The sequence below is a fragment of the Manacus candei genome, unplaced genomic scaffold (assembly GCF_025592945.1).
Source record: "Manacus candei isolate 608988 ecotype Guabito, Panama unplaced genomic scaffold, ASM2559294v1 h1tg000009l, whole genome shotgun sequence".
In the NCBI taxonomy this organism is placed as follows: domain Eukaryota; kingdom Metazoa; phylum Chordata; class Aves; order Passeriformes; family Pipridae; genus Manacus; species Manacus candei.
This window is the reverse complement of record NW_026138057.1, coordinates 5,540,260-5,559,205: the sequence shown is the minus strand read 5'-3', so window position 1 is coordinate 5,559,205 and position 18,946 is coordinate 5,540,260. Positions and strand designations below refer to the sequence as shown.

Here is an 18,946-nt window from a genome sequence, read left to right as displayed (position 1 = left end):
ATAGTTCAGTTTGCACGGCATGAAAAGGAGGGAAAGGTCCTTAGCAAGATCCCCTTTCTCTTGCCATAGGTTCTGTGGCAGGGATTAGGCTCCAAAGGGAGGACCAAATGTGTTGGTCCTGGAAATCAGGGATCTTAGAGCCAGAAATCCCAGAAAGCCCTTGCTGAAAGCCTTGCAGCCAGCTGAGCAAACATCAGCACAGCATCTGAGCCAGCAAGGAGGGGCTGGAAGGAGCCTGGAGTTTGAGGCCATTTCATTCTCCTTTTCATGGCAATAACATCCGGTTTGGGTTTGCTGAGCCTGGGGTGTAGTCCTGCTTTCCAAGCTCTAAAATAATCCCCATTCCTTCTCTTCCCAGCCTGCATCTGGTTTTCCCCTTTCCTTCTGGGAAGAAGAGGGAAGCACATGCCACTCTCCCCCTATGAAAAGTTAACTTCTGCAAGTGGCTGGGATTCAGAATCTTCAGCACATCCCCTCAATGCTTCCTGTCTGCACTATCAGTTCTCATCCTTCCTGCCTTTGTTGGCTCCTGGAATCAGTTCTACCCTTCTAATCTGAGGACCCTCCGTCCCTGCCAGCCAAGCCTTGGGAGTTAATAATTACAAAGACTAATTACTTGTGGTGCTGCCTTGGAAAGCTGAAGATCTTTCCCCTCCTCCCAAAAGCTCCCTGAAGATAACAAAGGTTACAGCCAGTGACACAAACAGACACAAACGTCCCGAACACTCCGTTCCCAGACTTCAGAGCATGAGGTTGGCCTGTTCTGTCACCATGGATCCTGGCCATGGGGCAGGGCAGGGCTGCAGATGACAGGGACACCCAGGAGATGCTGGGACAGAGAAGTGCTCCCTACGTGGTATCCACAGCAGCATTCTGCAATGGATACATGGATCACCATGTCTGACTCACCAGCCTTTGGCCTTGGATCTGGCAGTGAGGCAGAGGATGGGCAAATGGAGAGCAAGGCAGGAGCATGTGAAGGCTCTGAGGGGATACGGCTGCCTGGAGGGAAGCCCTGGGCAATGGCAAGGTAGGATGTGATGGGAAATGTGGGGAAGGATCGATCTGGAAAACATCCTCTTAGGGTGGCCTGCAAGGGCAGGGACAGTTTTTGGTTGAGTGGAGACACTCACCAAAATTTCAGTGCTGTCAATTCAGAGGTGGGTGTGGGATCTGCTGTTGGGACTGGGGTAATAGCAGGAGTGGTTTGCCTGTTTTGTTCCCAGCCCTGTGCTCTCCTTGAATGCCAAGTTTAAAAATCCTGGACAATCAATGGCCTTTCTTCCCCCAGCCAGGTTTCCCCCATCCTTTCAGCTTCCTGCATATTATCTCTGACTTCCTCAGTGTGTTGGGGTTTTGGGGCACAGTTGTGGTAGTGGGAGAGTTACAGGGGTAGCTTCTGTGAGAAGCTGCTGGAAGCTTACCTATGTCGGATGGAGCCATTCCCAGCTGGCTCAAGATGGACCTGCCACTGGCCAAGCTTGAGCCCATCAGCGACAGTGGGAGCACCTCTGGAACAATATATTTAAGAAGGGGGACAAAAGCTATTGCATGGGAGCAATTGCAGCCAGAGGTGGTCCCCGTGGAAGGATCCCACTCTGGATCAGCGCTTCCCTAAGGGACTGCACTCCGTGGAAGTGACCCACGCGGGAGCACTTCGTGAATAACTCACGTTGAAGTCCACGGAGGACTGTCTCCCCTGGGAGGGACCCCATGCTGGAGCAGGGGAAAAGTGTGACGAATCCTTCTGAGCAAGAAGGAGCAGGAGAGAGCTGACCCGTGTGGAAGGAGGCAGAGGAAACCAGGCGCGAATCTGAGCCGGGGAAGAAGAGAAGGGCAGAGGAACGGCTGTTTAAGATTTAATTTTCGCTTCTCACTGCCCTGCACCGATGTGATCGGTAACAAACCACCCTAATTCCCGCGATTCCAGCCCGTTTTGCCCGCGCCGCCGCTCGCCCAGTGACCCTCCGGGCCCCGGCGGGCTCAGGGCGCAGCCGCGCCGGCATCACGTGGGCGGCGGTGGGGCTGCGGCTCCTCCGGGATCCGCTCCGGCTCCAGCTCGGCTTCCTCGGGGTCTGCTCCGGGAGCGGCTCCCCTTCCTCCAGGAGCCGCTCCGACTCTTCATCCGGCTGCGGCTCCTCCGGGAAGGACTCCCGCTCCGGCTGCGGCTCCGGCTTCTCCGGGCGCAGCTCCCGCTCCGGCTGCGGCTCCTCCGGGCATGGGGGGGGCGGCGGGCACCCCTCCGCCGTGAGCAGCACCAGCATCAGGGACCCAGCGATGTTGCGGGGGTAGGTGCGGGGGGAATCGGGGGCTTAGGGGGGTGTCTGTGCCCCTCGGGCTTCCACGGGGTTTGGTGGTTTCGGTGCTCACACCTTGTGTCCCTGCAGCCCGGAGCCCCCCGGCTCCGCCAGCGCTCAGGGCGCTGCGGGTGTTCGTAGGATTCATAGAATCCCAGAATGGTTTGGGTTGGAAGGGATCTTAAAGGCTGATCTAGTCTAAGCCCCTGTCATGGGCAGGGGCACCTTCCACTAGACCAGGTTGCTCCAAGCCCCGTCCAACCTGGCTTTGGACACTTCCAGAGATGGAGCAGCCACAACTTCTCTGGGCAACCTGTGGAAAGAGTTGTGTGGAAGCCAGCTAAGGAGATGGAATGAGGAGACGCCGTGCGGCACCAGCACCCCCAGACATAAGGCACAACAGGGTCGTTGCTGAGGCAAAGACAAGAAACTGCAATTGTGTGTTCTGCTATAATATAATAATATAATGAAACATGACCAGATGCTTTGCCAAAGCTTTTGAGGGATGATACTGAGCAGCCACGGGCTCTGGACAGATGCCAGCCCGTGATGATGAACACGGTACCAGTCAGGCATCTGTCCCGGCGGGATGGAAAAGTCGGGTCCTCCTCCCAAACCCGCGGGTAAGAGTTTAACCTGGAGGGAGCCAGAGGCTTGCTTGTACGGGAAATAACCCTCTTGGATCAGCAGTGCAGGAAACATGTGGGGCCCGCTGGAAAAAGTGCAGATCTTGCACATTTTTTTTGCTTTTTCTACAGAAACCAATTTTAGAAGGTTGTGGGGTGTTGTGAATTTTTTTTTCCTATGAAAGTTTGTACTTCTTGTGTCAGTGTGGGACTTATATAATACGATCCGTTTTTCCAAGAAAGACAGCTACCAGTCAGCAAGAGAGAATGAGTGTATGTGGTGGTCTTTTGGTCTCTGTGGGCTGGATTTCAGAGCCCCACCTGGACAATGGAGATCCAGCATAGCCAAGGCTTCCATGAGGATTCTGTTTGCGCAGTGTGGAGAATGAGCTATCACAGATGGTTTTTCAGGATATGTTTTTGGCATTACAGGGTGTGGGTGGGACTGTTTCATTCTTCCATATCCTCCAGTTTTCTTCTGTAGTGTGTGGAAATGTGCTGAAATATCTGTTTCCCAAGGCAGCTTTCATGTGAGAGTTTGAGAGTCATAAAGAAACAACATTGTTTTTTCTTCCTGGGGGTTTGATTGGCTGCATGAGTAGTTTAGTGGACTGTTGAAATGCCCTTTTCTCTGCTGCTTCTTTATTATTTTTTAGTAGCTGCTTGGTTCTGAATCTTGCTTTTCCTCTGTGCTCTGATTTTTGTGCTCTGCTCACAGAAGCTGGAGGTGCTGGGACTGTCTGGGTCCCTTCTGCTCTGTTTCCTCTAATGCAGGAATACCTGGAGAGGTCTCTTTTCTGCAGTTTACCCTGTCTCATCCCAAAAGTCCAAAGCAGAGAGGACTTCCCTTGTGCCATCTGAGAACTGGTGTATCTGCTGGACAGACCTCTCTGCTTGGCATGATTCCCATGGCAAATCCATTGCAGAAAATTTAGTCTTATCACCAGGGTGAGCCTCCCTTTCTAGATCTCCTCAGGAAATGGTCAGTAAAACCAGGTGAAGTCGGTGGGACACTAGTTAATTTCTGCACTATGATCATATTTGTGGTGCTTTCACATGTACTTCCTTGACAGAGAGGTCAGCAAAATCTGATACCAACCTGATGTCCCCCTCCCCAAGTTCTGCTGCCCAGATGCCATCCAGTTGGCATGGCATGGCAGCAGGAATGATCCTGTTGTCCTCCACCATCTCGCAGATCCTGTGCTCTTTGTCTTCCAAGGGTTTAGAGAGTTCTGTATGTGTGCTTTTCCACATGCTTTCTTGTGGTACCTGAGCTGATTTAGCTGGTACCTGCTACTTCTTTCCCTCTTTGGAAGATGACTGTGGGCAGCTGTTGCTCATAGACAGAGTTGGAGTGGGCACAAAAAGAGAGAAATCTGAGTAGAAAAGGTGGTGGGACACTGAGGCTGGGTGAAAAGGATGGTTGGGCCTCGTGGTTTGGCTCCTTTCTGTGTTTGAGGGAGAACAAGGCTATTTTCGAGGAGCACATGGCTGAGGAGATAAGCCCAGCCTGTGCTCTGTTGTGCAGTATTGGGCTGGAGTCGGATCAGAGGGAAGAGTATGTCCTGGCTGGAATGCAGGAGGAAGAGCAAGTTCAGGAGAGGAAAGCAGGTTGGGAAAAGGGAAAAAGAGAAAGTGAACCAAACCAAAGGAAGTGGTGGCTTCTCTTAAGGAGAAGGCAGCGGGCAAGAAGCAGTAGGAGTGTGGGCAGAGGGCTTGGGCACCAGAGCTCAGCCAAGGCTTGTGACCCAGAGATAACCAGCAGCAGGTTAATCTGCAGGGCAGTGTGTGTGTCCTGCTGGGTGGCTGGGCATGATAGAAAACTTCCATGTGTGCAAGGCTTGGACACGCTCCCATTGCCTTCAAACGGTGAGCAACCACGTGAGGGCACTTTGATGCACAAAGAAAGGGAGATGCACACCCCAGGGTGACTGCAGTGCCCTGTCATGCAGGCATTAATGAGGTTTTCCTCTCCTAAAACCACAGCAAAGCCAGCTAAATCCACCAGCCTCTCCAGCATCTGTGTTAATTTGGGAGTTGCACAAGCGCTGCTGGGGAACAGTCTCCTGGGTGGCTCTTCTAGTTTCTTCTTTCCGGTACATCTCCACTTGCCAGCCACTGAAATTAAAAAACAGGGCATCAGCCCACTGGAAATGCACTGGTTTAGGCAGCTCTGTGGAGGCTTTTGGTGGGAAGTAGGGGTAGGGGAAGGCTGGGTTGGCAGCAGAGGGGATTAGGGTCTGTACAGTGGAAATGGGAGAGCTGTGTTCCTTTTTTTTTCCTACTTTCCTTCAGCTGGGGAAGTAGTGTCTGAACTTGGGTCTGCTGGGTGAGTACCAGGGTCCTAAACAAGGCAGCTGCAGTGTGTTTCTCTTGGAATCCAGGTGAGAACAGGATTCCTGCAACAGCTGTCTTTAGTTCTCCTGCTTTATCCTGAGTGTCCTCTCTGGGACACACTGGTTGAGAAGTTTCTCTGTGCTGTCACCCCACAGCCAGGTCAGTTTTGAGGAAGAGAGCCAGAAGCAATCTGCTGTGGGGCACTGGAAGCCACTAATGCCATCCAAAGGCAACAAGGAGGAGCTGGAGACGGGATGCCAGGATGCTGGAGGTGTGGGTGAGACCCAGTCCACCGAGCAGCTCAACGTGTCGCGCCTGCGCAGCTCTTCGGTGGAGATCCGTGAAAAGGGGTCTGAGTTCCTGAAGGATGAGCTGCACAAAGCACAGAAGGTAAAGGGAGAACACCTGGGGATGGCAGCATGGATTGGAGCAGTAGGAGTTTTCCTAGAGGTGTTTTAGGAGTCTGGAGCAGGCAGAAGAGGAGAGAGACTGAGCTGAGGTGGCCATAAAGTGCTTTGGAGCAGGACATCAGTTGCTGGATGTGCCAATATCCAAATTAATCCTGGAAACCTACTGCAGGAAGCAGCTCAAGGCAGTGCTTAACTGGGAGCCTCCTTGCTGATGACAAATGAGCTATTCCTGAAATGAGCCTGAAAATCCTGCTACAACTTGTAGAGGGAGGGTGCCTTTGGCACAGAGTTTAGTGACAGGAATCTGGGATCAGGGATCTGTGTCATGGTGGGGAGAAGGGTTGTGATTGACAGGGCAGGGCATCAGCACTCCTGGGATCTGCTGTGGGCTGATGTGTCCTTCTCCATTTCCTCAACAGGAGCTGAAGCTGAAGGACAAAGAATGTGAGAGATTATCAAAAGTCAGGGAACAACTGGAGCAGGAACTGGAGGAGTTAACAGCCAGCCTATTTGAGGTACCACCCTCTTCCTTTTCTTACCCTAAGCTTGCATCCAGCCCCTTTAAGACAGGCTTTCACTGAACTTCCAGCTGTGTCCTCCTACAGTTTCTTCCTTTCCCCTGTTCTTTCCCACTTGGAGAAGCAGAGCTGGGCAGTGCTGCAGGCAGACCCTCAGAACAAGCTCCTGGGGAGCATTTAACAGGTATTTCTTGCCCCTTCTGGCAGCTGTGGGGTGGCATAAAGAGCATAGTAGTTATGGTGACAAAACCAGATGTGGGTGGAGCCAGGCACAGCTCCCTGTCCCTCTCCACGTCCCTCTCCATACCTGCTGGGCAGCTACTGCGGAATAGAGATGATTCCCTGGCTTGTCTCAGCCCTTGCTGGGGGTGGGGACAGCCTAGGTGTCCTCACACATTCTGCTCCAATGAGTGTCCAGAAGGCCTGTCAGTTGTGGTGGTTTTTTGTTTTGGTTTGGTTTGGTTTTTTGTAATGTGATTCTTGCCAAGGTCTATCCTGGCAAAATCCCATTTACCAGCAGCTCTTATGTCTGGATCTGTCTAGATAGTGAGGAAAGCCAGAGCCCATCTGTACCTTTGACACACAGGGATATGAGGGCCAAGAGAGCAACTCCCCCTTGAAATTTTGGCTGCCTGAGCTCAGGGTGATCTTGGAGATAATAAAGCCAAGGGCTGTTCCCTTCCTTTGGTGGCCTTGGCCAGACCCTGCTTCCAGACAGTGCTGCAGGGAGGACCCAGGTGGGATTCATCCCACTCCCCTCTTTCTGTGGGAGAGCCTTTTAAGCCAGTTTCTACCATTTAGCCCCCGCCTGAGCTCTATATCCTGCTGTGTCCCAGCCGTGCCTGGAGCAGTGAGGACTGGCTTCTCCACAAGGGAAGTGGGAGCAAAGTGCAGTGAAACCCAGGCAGGAGCAGTGACCTCACCAAGATGTGGAGAAGCAGATCTGGATCAGGATCAGTGTCACAGACAGCAGGGCAGGGGCAGAAATAGGTTTAGTGATCAACCAGCAGGGCTGCAGTGACTGGGGTCAAGCCAGGAAGCCAAGCTGAGGGGAGGCTGGAGTCAGAGATGTTGGAATAGGGGCACCCACAGCCCCTGCCACAGCACCCATAGCAACACAGCTGAGTGTTCATGTTAAAGCCTCAGCTTTAAGCAACTCCCAAGGGCAAGGAAGGGCAGGCCCTTGCTTCTGACATTCTTCAAGCAGCCCCTATCAGTGAGAGAGACGACCTTGGACTAGTCAGCTAAATGCTTTAGTTTAACTGACTACAATCCTTAGCAGGGGGTGCACTCCAGGCTCTGGCACTGGGAGCGTTCTCTGGGAAATTCTGGGGGAAGATGCTTCACAGCTTGCAGAACAAATCCCTTGGATGTGGCAGGGATGGCTGTCCCCTTGCTTACTTGCCTGGATCATGTGATATGGCATAGCTGTGACCTGCCTTGGTGGCTTTGTGTAACAAGCAGACTAAATTCTCTCTGGTGCAGGAAGCCCACAAGATGGTGAGAGAAGCCAACACTAAACAGGCTGCAGCAGAGAAACAGCTGAGGGAGGCCCGGGGCAAGGTGAGAACTGCTCTCTGGGACTTGATTTTTGGGGTAGCCTGGTGGCATCACTGCCCAGACTGGCCACAGTGCTGCTTGTTGGCTGGAGGAGAGTAAAGTGCTTGCATTTGCTCTTCTCCCTTTTCAGCAGACACTGGAAAGGGACTAAAGTGAGGGGAAAGAGGGATCCTTGTAGTCTGTTCCTGATCTAGCTCCTTTTTGGGAAATGGATGCCAGGGAAACCACAGGGAACTGATAAGCTGTTTAATCGTCACAGCTGTGGGAATGGATAGAGCAGGGACCTGGGGCATTGGAATTTCCTGGCAGGGCTGAATCACAACATTGCTTAACTCAAGAGAGAAGTTTCTTTGGGGTTATTTGGTCTGAAAAGAGCCTGGGGCAAAATGTGCTGACTAAAGGGGCAGAGGGATGGGATCCCAAATAGCTGCTGTTTGTTTAAAATTCTGGGTGGTGCTGGGCACTGGGAGGGATGGGGAGAAGCTTCATGGCTGGGCTTGTAGCTGTTTCTCTGTGGCTTCAATATGTGATGGGATGCAGCAAACTTGAGTTCAGCAGGTGTTGACTCTACCTGGTCTCCTCAGATTGACATGCTGCAGGCAGAGGTGACAGCTCTGAAGACGCTGGTGATCACGTCCACACCTTCCTCCCCCAACCGGGAGCTGCACCCTCAGCTCCAGAGCCCTTCCAAAGCCGGCTTCAGGAAGGGCCATGGGCGAAACAAAAGCACCAGCAGTGCCATGGTCTCAGCTGCCAGACAGAATGTGTCTCCAGAGCCAGTCACTCGGGAGTGCAGAGAGGTGGGTGAGGGCCATTCGCTGACTCGGCCTCAGAGCCACTGCTGGCACTGTGCTCAGGGGCTTCCTGGAGAAATCTGTGGTTTCAGTGTTGGAAGAAGCTGTTTGTGTGGTAACATGCCTTGTTCCCTACATTTTTGCTGAGGCAGGCTGTGGTGGGTTTCCTTTTGTGGGTATTTCCTCTTTGGAGGCGTGTTGGAGGCTGTGTCAGGACAACAGCAGTTGAGGGATCTCTGGGGGACATGGGCAGATCCAAGAGGTACCAGTGCTGTGAGTTGATGAGCAGAAGCCAGTGGTTTACTGCACCTTGGCAGATGAGTCCATAGCCTGTTCTGGCATGACATGGTGGTGGTTCTTCTTCCTGCTCAGTTTGGCTGGGACACTAGGACACCTCCATCAGCTAGTAGCCTCTCACTTGTCCTGTGTTCTTGGGCTGTTATCCCTCTTTGCAGAGTATATATTTAATTATATTTAATTCCTTCCTCACTGGAAGGAGCTGGGCAGAGAAGCATCCAAAGCATTGTGAATAACTTCCAAACAAGCCCTGTTTAATTAAGGTGATCCTTCGATAGCACCCCCCCAAACCTACTGTGACCACGAGTGTAACACTTCTTCCTGCTACCAGGATCTTTCCTTCTGGGAATTTCCCACTAGCCAGATGTGTACACAGCTGTCCTGGGGAGCAAAAAGGAGGCAACTTATGGTACTTGGTCAGGAAGAATGAAAATGAGTGAGAATGTGGTGGGGGAATATATCTCACTGGTGATTTTTTTGGGGCAGCTGCTGCCTCTGTCATGAAGAATTGTTGAGGAAACACCAAGGACTTGTTTGTTTAAGATCTGGACCTGTCATTTCATCATGGAGGCAACTTCCACAGGGTGCAGATATCTTGGGGTCTAAAATCTCAGGGCTCAGCTTCCAAAGTGACTAATAATGTTCTGTATCAAGGATGGGGTGGTTTCTTTGTCTCTCAGATTCTTTAATGGCCTATGTGAGAGGTGATAAAAGGGAATCTGGCGTTCAGAGGGTTGGTGCCCTATGAAAAAGATGTGTCCCATGCTAAATTGAACCTAAAAATGGCAATATCTGTTCCCTTTTTGCACCCTAAGCTAAAATCTAAAGGTGTGACTTGTGCCCCTGTGATGCCTTGAGCAGCATGCTCAGTTCCTGAAGGGCAGGACTTGAGCCTTTCTTCCTATCTCCTGTTTTACCTCACGTTTTTTACCTCCCTTCTTACCTGTCTCACTCTAAACCTTTTCCTTCACTGTGTCTCTCCCTCTGCCCTCCAAGTCTGGGTTCCCTGCTCTCCTCTCCTTGCTCCTTTGCATCCTCCCTGGGAAGGCCATCCACATCACCTATGAGCCAGGCTGGCAGGCCTTGGGAGCAGATGCTTCCTCCTCCTCCTCCTCACGGCAGGTAACCAACCTTTCTGGGGATAGGTGGGACCCAGCTACCTCTCATGCTTCCAGCCTTTCAGTTCCAGCTCCCTTTTATGCTAACCTCCATTTTTTTCCCTTTTGTTTTGTTTTTCTCCATTTGTTTTTCCATCTTGTGGCTCTGAAGCTGTTCCTGGTCCGAGGTGAGCAGTCTCCATGGCACAGAGGGAGTGTACTGGAATCCAGACTTTCCCAGCTGTGTTCACTCATGTGCTTTGTGTTGCTCAGTAGGGTTTCTTTAGTTTTATTGTTTCCTTTCAGCAGCTTTAACATAATTTGCTGGGCTTGTAGGAGATGCCCTGTCAGTCAAGTTGGTGGTTTGGCTAATGATCCATCTGGAATTTAAATACCAGGTCCCAAAGTCTCCCATTGCCACTGTGCTTTGCCACTCAGCTGCTCTCATCATTCCTGACATGGGTCGAGTGGGAACTTGGTCTGTTCAGTGGTTGTGTGGTGGCTTTTCCTGCATCACGGGTGCTGGAGGAAGATGGGATAGAGAGATACCTGCAGGTTTCTGGCACAATAAGCCCAGGATGGCTGTGGCTCAGAACTGTTACAGAACTGCTGGTGGGTGGGAGATGAGAGGCAAGGCAGCTTCTCTCAGACACTTCCGTGGTGTCTGAGCCTCTCTAGATGCCAGAGGAGATGTTTTGCATTGCGGTTACCTGCACAGTAGCATTTACCTTCTGATATGAAATCTTTTCTTGTGACCACCCTGCCACTTCCCTTTCCTCTTGGACACTTGCTGCAGGTCGACTCCATCTTATTTGCCGAGTTCGAGGCCTGGAAGGAATCTCCAACCTTGGATAAATCCTGCTCCTTCCTGGACAGGATTTATCGAGAAGACATAGGACCTTGTCTGGACTTCACTAAGCAGGAGGTGAGTGCTGGAAAAGCAGCTCCAGAGAGTCACCTTTGTGGAGGTGACCTTGGCATGTTCGTACCCGCTCTCCCTTCTGTTTGCCGCAGCTGTCAGAGCTGGTGCGAGTGGCTGTGGAGCAGAACACCCTCACCATCGAGCCAGTGGCTTCCCAGACACTCCCTGTGGTGAAGGTGGCAGCAGAAGAGTGTGGTGGGCCAAAGTAAGGACCGTGTTTACCGTCTTTTGTCCCCTCCTTGCTGTTGGTCGGTTTGTCCCGTGCCGTGGAGTTTGGCCGGGCCTCGCTCAGTCGCTGAGGTGAACAGTTCAAAGGGCTCAGCTGAGTGTTCTCCAGGCTTGTGAGCAGTTGGAATTTAGCTCTGCTCTGCCTGAGAAGAGGAATGAGCTTAGCTCAGCAGATGAGCTGTTGACTGGTTTTGGGGATAACCTGTGACGTGTTAGTGCCCTTGACCAGGGGGTGGGTTTTTTTCCCTTGCCTTGAGGCAGCAACTTGTTTATGTTCTCTGAAGGTGTTTGTGCATAACCAGGAGTGAAAGGGTTAAATCAGAGCTGCATTCTTGCATCTTGTGAGGTTTGAGCTCACCTTGCATCCTGACCTTGCTGGTGGGTTTGAGCCTAGGTCAGAAGAGATCTCCTTTTGCTGCACATCATCTTTACCACCTGATGCTGTCACCTTGCCACCAGAATTTGGGGCTGTGGCTGCTTCAGAGCTTGTGTGACTATATGTGCTGTGACAAACAGCTTGGGATCACCTCAAGGAAGAGGAGCACTAGCAGATATGACATGGTATTCCAGATGAAGGAGGGGTTTTTATTCAGCTGATGAATTCAAGTTCCATCAGGGCTCCCTTTCTCTGTCCTTCCCTCCCTTACCTTCAAACAGAGCACCCCCTAAAGTGTCCCTGTGAGGGCAAACACAGGTTTCCTACCACGCTCCTGCATTGTCTGCCATCTCTAGGCAAATTGCTCTGAGAGCAACCCATCCTGTCTTTATCCTTATCACTTTCCTTTTGCGTTTTATTTTTTGTCTTCACAGTGGGTTCCGGTCACAAATTGTAACGTAAGTGAAGCATTTATTGTTTAGCCAGTGATCAAAGATCTCTAATCCATTAACAAGTGACTAACTCAGTGCAATGTAGCAGCTTGGAGGCTTGAGCTGAACTGAGCTAACTCTTTAACCCTGTTTAATTTCCAGGCATGATGGTGAGGAGTTTTGCTATTGGGAATAAAAAAAATCCAAAAGGAATTTGTTTGCTTTTGTTTCCCAGGTGTAAAACACTGATTTTTGTGGCATTTTTGGTTACCTCTAAATATGGTTGTGACAGCTGTAGTTACACCGAGTCACCAAGAGTCTCTTTTTTCTATGTGCTCCAATGTTGAATTTTGTGACTTAAAAATATCTTGTTATTGGTCATCCTACACTTCCTGAGAATTTAATCTCCTTAAGTTGTGATAATATTTGGTCAGTGATTGCTTCTCCTTGCATGTGGACTCCTACAGCCCATGCTTCCACTCTTGGCTAATATTTGCCTTGATAGCAGTGGAAAACAAGCCCAGAGACATGCTCAGAATCTCCTTGAAACATCTGCTCCCATCTGTTGGCACCTTCCATGGCTCCCAGAGCAGTTTTTTGCAGCTGGGGAGTGATGTTGCTCTTTCCACATGCAGGAACTGAGCCTCTGAGGAATGTGGTGATAACTATGCAATAGAAAATTCTGCTTTACTGCTTAAAGTGAGGATGAAGGAAAGGCAACTGGCTGGTGATGGAAACCATAATAGAAGAAATAACAGAAAAAAAATGGCAGAAAAAGAGAGGCTGTTGACTGTTTTGAAAAGACTGTTTTTGTTGCTCTGAGTGAAATCCTAAAATAGTGAAGCCAATCTTCTTCGCTGTCTGCCCAGGAAGGGATTGGCTTGTCCTTATGGGTTGCAAGCCTCATCCAGAGCCATGTGGCTTGTTTTGAGTTCTCAGCATGAGCAAATTCTGCTCTAATGCTGGATTTACCAGTTTTGAGGCCAGGTTTGATGTCCAGCCAGCATGTTTGCATCCCAGCAGGAAAGCTGATACACCTGAGTCTTCCCTGGAATGTGGAGGAGATATGCAGGGACCAGATGACATTACACTCTGTTTTCTGTAGCTTTCTCTTGGGCTCTGTGCCAGGGAAAGGGTACAACTTGGTGTATTTGGATATGGAATAATTCATGATTCCAGATATTTAACTCTCCTAACTTGCCACTTATGGAATCTTTTAGGAGCAAAAGGCTCTATCAGCCATGGGGTTTTTTTCATGCTGACTGACCCAGATCTGGCTTCTGAGCTCCCCCTTCCACCTCCTGAGATTCCTAAATTCCTGATCTCTGCTGTGCCACTGGATTGTTGAAGTGTTTTTTTCCTTTCCTGGCAGGAAATGTGCTCTAAGTGGTCTCCCCAGGACCTGCAAGCACCGGATCATGCTGGGGGATTCTGGGAATTACTACTACATTTCACCTTCCTGCAGGGCCAGGGTGAGTCCTTTGCCTTCCCAGGGTGCCTTGACCCTCCAAAATTGTTCCATACCCTGAGATGTAGGAGCTCTTGAGGGTCAGCCTTCAACTTAAGGAAGACCTGTGGGATTTGAGTTTGTTCCTGAGCTCAGGGTGGCTCTTGATTTATAATTAGGGTGCAGATCCAGCCTTGCTTATGCTTTCAGACAGCCCTCTGTGTGTTCACTTTCCATGGTTTCGTTCTGTACAGGGCTTTGGTTTTTTGGCTTTATTATTATTTAATTCCCCTTTGTAAAATACAGTAATTTTCTGCTCTTTAAATGCTCTTACTGTTCTAGTCAGATCCATGGCTCCGGTGGTTGTGAGAACAAGTTGTTCTTTCTGTGGAGGGAAGGCAAAAGGTGGATAATTTATTAATGTTGCTGTTGGGGCTTTGATTCAATGGAGCATTTTAGAAGTTTATTCTTTCCTGAGCTGCATATCACAAGAGCTGATCCTGAAACATGTGACCATTTTGGATACAAAAAGTTGTTTTTTGTGCACAGACTTGACTCATTTGTGTCACTTGCCCCAAAGCAGTGTCTCAAATCTGCAGTAGATTGGAGTTGTTCCATGTTGTGTCTCATGGATAATGTAATGTCTAGGGATGGGATGGAAGATACCCAGATGGTTTTTTTGAATTTTATTTTTAACCAGCTTTCATCCTACCTGGTGATATGTGGGACTATTTCTCAGATGCTGAACACTGAGCTCTGCTGCTGAGTGCAGGGCAGGCCTTTTGGCAGAGCAGTTCTGGAGCTAATTCCTGATTTTTCTCTTTTCCCCTCTCTCTCAGATCACAGCAGTCTGCAACTTCTTCACATATATCCGCTATATCCAGCAGGGCTTGGTGAGGCAGGATGGTAAGAGCTGGTTCCAGTGGGATGCTTTCTGTGGAGGAATTAAGAGGTGCTATTCCAAATGACAGGAGTGGGGCCAGCTCAGGGTCCCCTCAACTCCCTGTGTCTTTGAGAAGCAGTTAAATGACAAAAGAAAAACATGAGGGAAGGAAGCAAAGCACCAGTTCCTGGGAGCTTTGCCCTGGGGTGGTACTGATGAATGGTGACCTGATGGGCATGTCCTGCTTCCCTGACTTTGGGAAGGAGCCTGGCTGGGCTGCACTGGGACGTAGTGTCCAGCTGTGCCTTGCTTACTGATTTTTGGTTGTTTTTTCCCTTCTCTTCCCCACACCCTTTTGCTTTGCAGTGGAGCTGATGTACTGGGAGGTCATGCGGCTCCGGAGGGAGATGTCCCTGGCCAAACTTGGATTTTATCCCAGTGAGATGTAAGCAGAGGCCTGAGCATGGAAGGAAACTGCTCCAGTATGAAGGGCTTTGTGAGTGCAGTGCCTGCCCTGCAATGGGCCTTTCTCCTTCCCCACCCTCTCTCTGCCTGAAGCTGACCAAGAAGCACAACTTCCACCTTCAGCTGTCCACCTGCTCCAACTGTGACTGGAATGCAGCTTCCACGCTGTCCCCTCGGAGCTGGGCTGGCCCTGACTGCTCTGAGGTGGCCATCTATAGACTTTGGAGTCTCCTATATGCAGTGTATATCCATTTTTTTAAACTTTTGTTTTTATATGCAGTCTTCTTTGGCATTTTCTGAGGAGGGCAGGAATTGTGGACCTTCCCTGTAAGCCAGTCTGTCAGGACAGATGCTGGCTGTCTGTCCCTGTGCCCCACTCGTTTTTTGGGGGTACTCCGAGGTCCTGCTGACCATACTCCCATAACAGCCCAGAAAATGCCAGCTGAGCACAATAATCTTACGGAGAGCCATGAACAGTTTGCTTCCAAGTACTTCCTTGTTCCTTTTAAAGGAGCCTGTGAGAGAAGCTTTCTGCCAACGGAGTCACAAAGAAGGAATTGTTCCTCTTTTTAGCTTGCTGTTTGACTCTGGGTTATCCAGGCTGGGGAATAGCTGGAGCTGTGCACCTGGGGCCTTCAGCAGAACAAAGGGAGCAGGAAAATTCCCTAACTCCCAGCTGGCTGCAGTCAGTGCAGGATGTTTTCTCCTGGACTAGGAAATCTGCTGCAGTTGTCACAGGCAGACCTTATTACAGACCCTGTGACAGTTCTTGGTGTAGGAGTCCGCCTTGGTGCTCTTAAACACAAACCTCACCTACAAACATGCCCTGGAGCTGTTCCTGATCCTGAGGGAGCTTTGGGCAGTCCTGTTTGCATTGTTTAGGTAGAATCCGTTTGCCCAGGTTGGGTTCTTCATGTCTCAGAAGGAGCATGCCCAGGCTGGGCAGTCCTGAAGCCCAGAGATTTCCTCCCTCCTATTACACTAGACCTAGAAATGCCCATTCCAGTGGAAATCCCAGCTTCTCCTGGGCTGCCATCCCCAGTGAGGGAATTGAGACATCTTTGTGTGCATGTGAGGGGTGTGGCTGCAGTTCCTGTATCTTCCAAATTGTGCTGGGAGGGAGGGATGTCACTAAAGCTGTTGGAACACACAGATCTGCCACAGACCCAGGTTTCTTAAAGCCGTGACAGTGGTTTGTAGCCAATTTAGCCTTTTTTTCAGTGTCTGTGGAGCAGCCACCACCCACCCTGGGGTTTCCATCTCTGACTGGCACATCGCCCTGCCCAGCACCAGATCATCCTCAGCTCCAGAACTTTCAGCCTCTCCCGGGGGATGCTACAGTAAGAACTCAGTTTTATTCCACTAAAGACACAAACTGAGCTGCTGTGGTTTTGCCCAGAGGATGGAGGAATAGACAGGGAAGGCAAAAGCTTTGGTTTCCCCAGCTGCAGATTTCAGCTCAGGTAAATTCTATCCCTGGAATTTCCCCTTTTATCTGCTCCCCCTGACCTTTTGATCTCTCCATGTCTTCCTGTGCCATTGGCTGCTACATTGCACAATATGTGGCTGCATTGCAGCGCTGGGAATGAGGTGATCTCTCAAGGTAGGAGATGTTTTGGTTTGTAGGATTTTTTTCTTCCCCTCAGTGTCACATTGTAAAGCACTTTTGAGATGAAAGGAATTGGAGAAATGCCATGTGTGAAGTTGTCTTACATTTGAAATGAAGCAGAGAGAACAATTTGTAAAGGAAAATGAAGTCACTCCGTTAACTGCGGGATGGTTGCACCCTGCTCTTTAATAATGGAAAATAAACATTTGCTATTAACCTCTAAAAGTCTGGTTGGAGGTTGAGGGGTTGAGTTGGTTGGGGTGCTCAGTAGCCAAGAGAAAATGAAGTTTAGCTGATATTCTCTGAGCTTCTCTGGCCCCTGTGTGACCTCTTGGATTGGGTTTTAATGTTTTTTTTCATCAGTGTGTCCCTCCCATAGTTGGCTGCTCCCTGACTTCATGAGGGGAATAAGTGATAGTGTTTTCATGCCAAATGGAAGGGTTTTTTCCCACAGGTGGATGAACATTTCTTCACAGAATCCCAGAATGGTTTGGGTTGGAAGGGACCTTAAAGCTTATCTTGTTCTAACCCCCTGCCATGGGCAGGGACACCTTCCACTAGTTCAGGTTGCTCCAAGCCCGGTCCAGCCTGGTCTTGAAGATTTCCAGGGATGGGGCATCCTCAGAGAGCCTGTTCCAGTACCTCACTGCCCTCACAGGGAAGTAACACTTATGACAGGACAGGTCCCTGTTTTTCGTGAGGGAAGCTGAGGTTTGTCCTGCTCAATTTGCTGGCTTGGAGCATTGCACGGGATATGCTGCTGTCCTGAAGGCTGGTTAATTCAAGGATCTTTCTTCCTCTGTCCTTGCAGGGCCAAGCAGTCTCTTGCTTTTCCTAACATCAGGTAGAGATTTTAGGCCACTCTGGTTTCTCTAAAATCACTTGCTCTCCTCCTGTGTTCAGCTCTGGACATTAACATGGAAGATCTCATCATCATCTCTTGGGGATGACAGTGGAAGGAAAAAGCAAAACATCAAAGACCTTTGGGAAAGCAAGCTGAGGTACAGCCAGAACAGAAAACGGGATTAGACCCCATGGAATAGTGGTTCTGGGATCTGGAGCTGCTTTTTACTGTAAACTTGTATGAGGGGTGGTCAGGCCTTGGCTGTTTTTTCCTGCTTGGATGCACCCTGAGATCCCATCGCTGGGGGTTGCTATGCCAGCCAGAAGCATCACCATGACCTTCACATGATGGGAAAGGCAGGAACTGGAGTCCTGTGTCCTCCCTACTCGGAGTGCCCTGACACACTCCAAGCTCAGCCCCTAAATCTCCCTGTCACCTTTTCCCTGCACATTCCTGTGTAAACATGGGCATTGCCTCCCTCTGACGGGATGAGCTGACCTCATGCTGCTCTCGGATTTCCCTGGTCAGTGAGGGTGTGTGAGGTCTGTGCTGGCTGGATTCACACTCCCGCGATGGCATTTGAGGAGGGCACTGGAGGCAGTTCAGTGCCCAACAAGTGCCCAGAAGGAGGGGCTGCCACATCTGGAGAACCCTAACAGGTCCGAGGGAGAGCAGTCTCCAGAAAGAGATATAATTTTAAATTCAAAAGTAATACAAGAATCTGGTGGTGCAGCGCGGTCAGGCAGCCACGAGAGGGCACAGACAGCCCAGACAGGACTGTCCTCCCTCCTGATCCTCCCTCCCTGTGGGAACGGAGCATTTCCAGACCCCTCCTGGCTTCTACCTCAGTGAAGACCTCACACCTGCTGACCTGTCCCCTGCAGCCCCTTGACAGGGAAACAGCTTCCCTGTGCTGCTGGAAATGGGAATTGGTGTTAGATGGGTGTAAGTCTGTAATGTGGGAAGGAAGGATTTGGATTTCTTGAAGGGGAATGTTGCAAAGCCATGAGGGTGGCCAGGTGACGAACTGGGAGTGTTTGGCTGGTCTTCAGGTGTAGTGTCAGCAGGGATTGCTGTCAGAAACTTTCCTGTAGCTGGAGCTGAAGGACAATGAGCAAAACTATCGAAGAGGATTTAGTTTTCATTCCCCTCTAAATCCTTTTTCCCTGTCATAAAGTGAGAGTTTGGGAGAGAAAATGGTTAGAAAATTGTGCACAATTAGGTGCTTTTAAGTATTTAGATGTTAATACACAAGAGGAGAATTTAGGGGACTTGGTATGGCAAGAAGAGAGAAAGCAGGATAAGGGACCTTGAGAATTGGTTACTCCTGGCAATTCCCTGTGTGTGCTAGTCCTGTCTTTTCCCCTGCCTGCAGAGTTCCTCCAGGTTTGCTCAAGGCTGTAAATCAGGCTTTGCTCAGCGGTCAGGCTGTCCCCACATGCTCTCAGAGCTGTTTGTTTCCAGGAACCGACAAATGAAAGATTTTTTTTTGTTTGCTTGCTTGCTCCAGGTGCAATCAAGAAAAGCGGGAGAAGATAAGCAGCTGGCCTCAAAAAAGTCAGATGTTTCAAAGCTTCCCGCAGGATGAACCTATCAAAGCAACGGGAATTATTGCAGAATAGGCAGCACTGTGTCAGCCATGGGGAAATTCCAGGCATTCAGGGAGAGTGGCCCTGCCAGGAAAAGTCAAATCTGGCTGCACTTTCAATGTGCACGTGGCACTGAGGGCTGGTCAACTCTGCCAAAGCAACACATTCCCAACAGGAGCAATCCCTGTGGTGGCACTGGTGCTGGGAGCCAAGGGG

The 18,946-nt window shown here is 50.2% G+C and overlaps 1 protein-coding gene across 5 annotated transcripts; it reads left to right on the top strand.

Moving 5' to 3' along the window:
- Positions 1–232: 232 nt before the first annotated feature.
- Positions 233–16,522, top strand: RAB3IL1 (RAB3A interacting protein like 1). Of its 5 annotated transcripts, none has more exons than XM_051776797.1 (12): positions 233–1,030; positions 5,416–5,650; positions 6,090–6,185; positions 7,674–7,751; positions 8,333–8,548; positions 9,836–9,961; positions 10,733–10,861; positions 10,951–11,063; positions 11,897–11,920; positions 13,266–13,365; positions 14,180–14,246; positions 14,590–16,522. In XM_051776797.1, exons 1-12 carry the CDS (start codon positions 807–809, stop codon positions 14,670–14,672), a joined length of 1,491 nt encoding a protein of 496 aa, XP_051632757.1. In that variant the 5' UTR covers positions 233–806; the 3' UTR covers positions 14,673–16,522. The 5 variants fall into 5 exon arrangements, with proteins under 5 accessions (XP_051632757.1, XP_051632761.1, XP_051632760.1 ...); XM_051776802.1 differs by lacking the exon at positions 233–1,030 and adding an exon at positions 1,051–2,288; XM_051776800.1 differs by lacking the exon at positions 9,836–9,961 and having other exon boundaries at positions 383–1,030.
- The last annotated feature ends 2,424 nt before the right edge of the window (positions 16,523–18,946 follow it).

Bases quoted from the DNA above. Each gene is read 5' to 3' on its own strand.
- RAB3IL1 (XM_051776797.1), top strand. From the start codon at position 807: ATGACAGGGACACCCAGGAGATGCTGGGACAGAGAAGTGCTCCCTACG. The intron at 11,064-11,896 runs GTAAGGACCGTG...TTGTCTTCACAG, and splicing joins GAAGAGTGTGGTGGGCCAAA to TGGGTTCCGGTCACAAATTG. The intron at 14,247-14,589 runs GTAAGAGCTGGT...TTTGCTTTGCAG, and splicing joins GGGCTTGGTGAGGCAGGATG to TGGAGCTGATGTACTGGGAG.